At 47.4% G+C, this 6,516-nt stretch overlaps 1 protein-coding gene across 1 annotated transcript; it reads right to left on the bottom strand.

Moving 5' to 3' along the window:
* Window positions 1-1,762: 1,762 nt before the first annotated feature.
* Window positions 1,763-6,336, bottom strand: LOC112138787. The gene is made up of 2 exons (XM_024261426.2): window positions 2,304-6,336; window positions 1,763-2,217 (listed from the first exon to the last, which is right to left on the bottom strand). Exons 1-2 carry the CDS (start codon window positions 4,281-4,283, stop codon window positions 2,209-2,211), a joined length of 1,989 nt encoding a protein of 662 aa, XP_024117194.2. The 5' UTR covers window positions 4,284-6,336; the 3' UTR covers window positions 1,763-2,208.
* Window positions 6,337-6,516: the final 180 nt, after the last annotated feature.

The raw sequence follows: 6,516 nt of genomic DNA, 5'->3' as shown, positions 1-6,516 counted from the left end.
ATGGGGTTCGAATAAACGATTTATTGATGAAAAAAAGTTTGACTAACAGCGTTTTTTATTTCACATATGTAGCCATCGAGGAGACATGATCCATTTTTTTGTTTTACGCCGCGTCTCGGGTTCTTTTTCTCCACGGTCCGGCGCAGAATCCTCTTCCGCCGTCTTCATGCGTCTGTAGTGAGCACGAGCTTGGGGGTTAGTCACCATGGACGAAGGAATGTTTAATTCAAAGAGCGTATGTAAAAATTCGGACCAGCCGGCCGGCGGTGCGACGGATGATTTCTTGTACGGTTGAGAAAGGTACTTCATCAAATCTATCATATGAGAGCCTTTCACGGTTTTACCTCTGTAAACAAACTCCCCTTTAGGATTCCAACCGTCATCTTGGGGCGATATTTTCCCGAGAATGTACTTTGCGTTCTTTTGGCCGCGTGCGGGTAGACTTTTTAAAATTTAATCCTCTTCAACGTCGTCCTTTTTCTGAGCGTCAAACGCACGCAGACCCGTCGACGTCGCGGGGGATGAAGGAATGACGGTGTCCGGAGTTTCGTGTTTTCTTTGCATTTGCAGCGTCTGCTGTTGTTGCTGCAGCCGCTGATCTCTCTCTCCCTGCTTCATCAAAGACAAATAACGGTGTAGTAGTTCCGCGTACTTTTTAATTTTCTCGTAAGANGTGTCCGGAGTTTCGTGTTTTCTTTGCATCTGCAGCGTCTGCTGTTGTTGCTGCAGCCGCTGATCTCTCTCTCCCTGCTTCATCAAAGACAGATAACGGTGTAGTAGTTCCGCGTACTTTTTAATTTTCTCGTAAGAGGTCAGGCGATGATCGTTCAACACGGCTCTCATTTTTTCATCCAATTCATCTTCCGCGTTAACTCTGATGGAGGATTCGGATCGATTCATGTTGTGAATCTGTTGAGGAGAAACCAAGTACATTTTCTGAGCGTTCTTCATCGTCTCTTAATCATGAACGACGAGCGGCGAAACCGCTAAATAAATTAAGGAGGGACGGTACCACCGTGGCTAAAAGAGGTAGAAGAAAACCTCCGGATTGTTTTGTCAGCAGTCTGTGTTTGGCTTTCAAACCGCCTTTTTTATCAGCCAACTGTCTGATAAATTTTCTTCTCTTTTTCAACTTTTTAAACTGATCGGGGGATAACGGTATATTCCCCTTCAGCAGATTAAGAGCGATCTCGCACAGAGCTTGGATGAAATCTTTAGAGCAGTGTTTAAGAATGTCTTTACGCTTCTTTGCCGTGGCGTGATAGAGAGCCCGAAGCAAAGGGGCGTTTCTTTTTATACGAGCCGACATGAGGAGCTAGTTCTTCTTGGGTAGATAAACGGTCGAACGCTGATGTGGGAGGATCCCCGTCCGCAGTCTCAAGCGTTCTGGGCAAGTCGGTGTCAGGTCTACTATTAAATAGCCGTGAGGATCCAAAGTTGCGTCTTCAAAGGATTCTAAAAAGAACGCCTTCTGAGACGGGAAGGCTTGACGAGCCAAAATATTAATTTGCAATTTATCGCGGGGGTTTTTAAACAAAACCAAATAATTACTGTTTAAGCCGATGGTGCGGCTGTATTTTCCTTGGTGAAATATGTTCTGCGTGAGGAGGAAAACGCTCATGTTTTTGTGGTGTCTGTATTGGGTGAAAATCTTTACCACATCGGGATGATCGGAGGCTTGAAACATCACGTCGTCCAAAATCACCAGATGGTTTAGATGAGGCGGAAAGAGTTCAGGGTCGTCGAAAGAATCAGGCAGACCTTCTACAAACTTGATGTTTTTATTTGTTTTCATCAGATCAGAATACAAAGGTTGGTGATTACTATAAATCCACACAATATTCTCGGGTACAAAATCCAAAACACCGTCACAATTTTCCAAAACATTTTTTACAAAGTACGATTTTCCACAACCGCTGGGTCCTACGATCAGACACGAAAAAGGACCCGCAAATCTGTAGTCAAAATTGACTTCCTCCATGACAGGGTGTGACTTTTTTTTTTTTCCTAGTAAACGTTCAATATCCAAAAGGTAAAGTGGTACCGTCTTCAAAGAGCCGTCTTTTATCAAACACCACCTGAAACCGTTTGGGGAATGTAGAGTTTTTCAAAAGAAACCCCTTTTTATCTCGTCTGATGATCCGCTGGGGCGTCTGCAACGATTCGCCTCGCGAACCTCTGAGAAATCCATCCACCAAGTTTTTAACGCTATCGAAATTGATGCGTTCGACGCACTCTCGAGTCTGGGTGATACCTTTGACTCGGAGGACCGCTTTCTTCCGATGACGCGTCTGGTACGCGTAGCTCTTTGGACCCGCTGCCGCAAACTCCTGAATGACGTCGCCGTTCAACTCGTCCGTTAGATCACCCAAGTACGGACCGAGTTCGAGGAGGGGTTGACCTTCTTTCGCGGAGTAAATCAGACTGTCGGTGTCCATGTACAAAACACGATCCTGCAGACGTTCGAGGTAAGCGTACAGTTTCAGACGCGCGTAGGCTGTGGTGAACGACGCCACAAACACGTTGTTGGAGTTCCCCGGCGGTGTGAGACAACGTTTGTTGTATTTCCACTGAACGAGAGCCGTCGCGTCGTTCAGAAAATGGAAATATTCCACGTCGCGTTGACCCGAAAACATCAGCCGCAAAAATTCTTCAGGGTCTTTTACCAGGATCGTCTGAAGAAGATTTATCCTCTGACCAAATTTCCCCCATAAACTATTCAGACAGAGCTTTGAAACTTGTCTCCGAGCCCGGTTAAGACGGATTTTCTGGGGGTCTAACTCGATCCCCTGATGGAGTTTGTAGTCGCGAATGTACTTTTCACGACTCTCTCGGTCATTGACGTTTGGCGGATACCCCGACGCTTCCTGTTTTCCCTTGAGAAACGTGTTAATGTAGTCCGTAAAGACGGTATCGCTTTTGTTTTCAAAATGCCACACTTCGTAAATTTCGCAGACGACGTAACCCTTCTCCAAAGCTTTGTTGAACTCTACCGTAACCCACACGGCCGTCAGAGCTCTAGCCTCATCGTCGTGATCACACGCGCTCTCCTGGTTGTTGGTTTCAGCGCATGACCTGCATAGGGTGAAAATGAGCTTTTTTCGAGAAGTTCTGAAAGGGAGAATAGGATGCAGGAGCCCCCTAGGCGGGTAGACTTTGGCTTTGATTAAACCAAAGTAATTTCGGGGGTCGTCAAAGTTGTTGTGAAAAACGGTGGGGTGGCCGAGGGGGTAGGATGAGGTAGCGTTTACGTAGGGGTACAGCGAAGTCACGTCGACGTAATGAACGGCTTCGTTTTCCGACGCCGTGTAACGCAATTTCATGGGGCATGTTCTGCCTCCGTACAGCGAATCACGCGGTAAAAGAGGTTCGGGGGGTTGAAACTTTTCGAGAAAACGTTTTACCTCCGTGTTTTTTTGAGTCAAATCAGACCATTCGTGCTCCCACATGACGAAGGTCTGGACGCCGTAAACGGATCGCAACTTTTCCATTTTCTCCATAGCCTCCGAATGCAACCGCTCGAACCTCACGCCTCTCAGCGGGCATTTGTCGTAAGGCTGAAAACAGGTGGGGCAGCCGTGAAAAAAGCAGCCTAAAAATTCAAAAACGATTTTTTTACCGTCAAGCTCGTGATACCCGTCCACAAAATAGGGACCGATTTGTTTTTCCCCTTTGTTCAGCGCGTGTTGGATGAATATGCCGTTGACGTCGGCTTCAAATTCTAACCACTGAATAGAGGCCTGTGAAAAACTTTTGTTCTGCCGTCTGTAGTGGTCCGCGGGAGGAATGGCTAGAGATTTTGGTTTTAAGAAGTTGGTTCGAAAAACCTTCATACAAGCCGACGCTATGGTGACGCTGCTAAAGGGGTCCACGTTACAATCTTTCACGTACTGACTTCTGAACCTGACGCAGGCTTCCGCCAGAATTTCCACATCATTTTCGCAGTAAAGCCGAGCCTCCTTCTCAAAGTGAAAGACGCTCTTTGAAGCTTCGGCGTACCATTTTTGAAACTCTCTTTGCTGGTCGTCCGACATTCGTTCAAAGCCGTAGTCGCTCGCCGGAGGAAAGGCTCCGACGTACGTCAAGCGCTCCTCCGAGCTAAAACCGTGAGGGAAAAAACCCTTGCATAGGTTTTCAAAACCCAAGGCTTCTGGCATGTCGCTTAATTTCATGGTTAGAAAGGATAAAGAATCGATGAAGGTCAGGTTGTAATCCTCGTCTTTCAAACATAAAATTTTACCCCCGGACATGATGAATTTAGGGGTTAATCCTAACGTCGTCATGGCTTTGAGGATCAGATAGCCGTCAAATCCTTTCGAGTTGTGAGCGATAAAAACCGACCCTCGAAATTTTGGTCTTCTGAAGCGTTTGACAAATTCTTTGGCGCAGTTCAAACCGAAAGACGACCATCGTTCTCCCTTTAGAGTTTTGCTGCAGACCAGAAAGGGTACGTGCTCGTTGTTTTTGTCGGGGAACGTTTCAAAATCGTAAAAGACGATCTTGTCGTTATGATCCTGAGTGGGGGGTAAAGGCTGAATGTAGCACAAGTGATTTTTAAAATCTCCCTCTATTTTTTCTTTGCAGATTTTACATTTTAACGCTTCGCAATCGTGCTTCGGGGCCACGCCGCTGATGGGTGTGTAACACGTTCTTTTGCATTTTTTACAACGTTTGAAAGTGTCGCATGCGCTGGCCGTATTCTGACCGGTCCTAGGTTCTTTGTGTTTTTCAAAACAACGCCGCGATCGACATATTTTGTTACAATCCGGGCATTCTTTCCTCGAACCCGGCACGGTTGAACACGTTGAGTCGTTACAAACCGAACAGTGGCCGAAGCATCCGTGATGATACGGGTTTGAGAAAGGTTTAAAGCAGAAATCGCAAACAAATCGACAGCCCAGTAAACCTTTCGGATTCTTTACCCCGTAGTAATGATTGTGAAATAAGAATAGAAAAAGCGTACCGGATCTGTCTGAAAATCCGGTCTCATAATGCGATAACGGTTTCTGGCCTTGGTTTTTGTAGAAAATGACAATTTTACGTTTCAAGACGTTCTCAAATTTGGTCACGTCGCTAAAAGTTACGGGCGTCTGCTCCCCCAGACCGGCTAAGCGTTGCAGCTCTCGGCCTTTCGCCTCAGCTTGAGCGTCCGCACAATCAGGATGGATCAAATGCGCTAGACTGATGGCAAAGCACAGTTGATCGTTTCTAACTCCGACGTCGTAAAGATGTCTTTTTTTCTTGTTCAGTATTTCACAATCTAAAGTTTTTTAGAGCTTACGTTTGCCGCCGCCTCTCGGGTTGCGCACAACTTGAACGACAAATTGAAGTTCGGCGTATGAAGCTATGCCGGCGTTAGACTGAATGACCCGTTCTAGCAACTCTTCAAAAGTCTGAAGAATAGCGTCCGCAGAGTCGTCCATTCTCAAGGTGGCGTGAGAGCGCACGTCATCGCCTATGAGCTCTAACTGAACAAAATCACCTCGTTCCGCATCCGCGCCGGCCGTCTCGGCTAACTCTGCCAGAACACCGACAACGTCTGTGTAAAACTGCGCTAAATCGGGGGTATTACCGAGATCGGGTACGTTAAAAACTCTCCTAATTTCAACGTTGTTGAATCATTCGCGAACCACCCGCCTCGTCTGACCCGCAGACGCGTCCGACGTTAAAGCCGGAGACGGTGAGGTTGAGGGGGAAACACCCTCGTCGTCGTTCGCCGCTTCCTCATCCAACCCATAGCCTTCTTGAAACCCTGAGGATGGGTAAGTAGATGTCTGTTCTGTTTCGAGCGGTTGATCCGAAGCAATTTCTAAAGGTTGGGTCGCTCGGTAGATTTCATCTTCACCCGCGCAAACACGTTCACCTTCGCCGTGTGATAAAACCTGCGACGGCGCGGGTTCGTTAAAACGCGTGTTTTCTAAGGGGTCCGATTCTCCGCATCGGTTCTGCAGGAGCTCTGACGGGGAAGGTGTAGGTGAGCCGACGTTGAAATTTGAGGATCCGAGGTCGTCGCCGTTCTGCATTCGATGTAAAGCGTCCTCTATGGGGGTGAGTGCAAATTCTGGTTGGGGCGTCGTCGATTCAACGTTTTCGGTTACATCCGGGTGATCGGTTAAAGAAACACCCGTTTCATAGTCGATGTGCGGGGGCGTCGTCTGCTGTGTAAAACGAGTGTTTTCTGCGGAGTCAGATTCTCCGCACAAGTTCTGCAGAAACTCCAACAAGGAAGGTGTAGGTGAGTTGGCGTAGAAATCTGGGGACTCTGGTTCATCGTCGTTCTGCAATCGGAGTAAGGCGTCGTCTATAGGGGTGAGTGCAAATTCTGGTTGGGGGATCGTCGATTCATCGTTTTCAGTTACATCCGGGTGATCGGTTAAAGAAACACCCTTTTCATAGTCAATGCGCGGAGGCGTCTGTAAAGGCAGTCGCTCGAGCAATCCGGCGACGGCCGTGTCCAACCCTCTGAAAAACCCCTCTCCCGTTTCATCCGTCGAATCGCGTTCTGAGTCAAACGTC

The sequence above is a fragment of the Oryzias melastigma genome, unplaced genomic scaffold, assembly GCF_002922805.2.
Source record: "Oryzias melastigma strain HK-1 unplaced genomic scaffold, ASM292280v2 sc00793, whole genome shotgun sequence".
In the NCBI taxonomy this organism is placed as follows: domain Eukaryota; kingdom Metazoa; phylum Chordata; class Actinopteri; order Beloniformes; family Adrianichthyidae; genus Oryzias; species Oryzias melastigma.
This window is presented reverse-complemented; position numbering and strand designations above follow the sequence as displayed.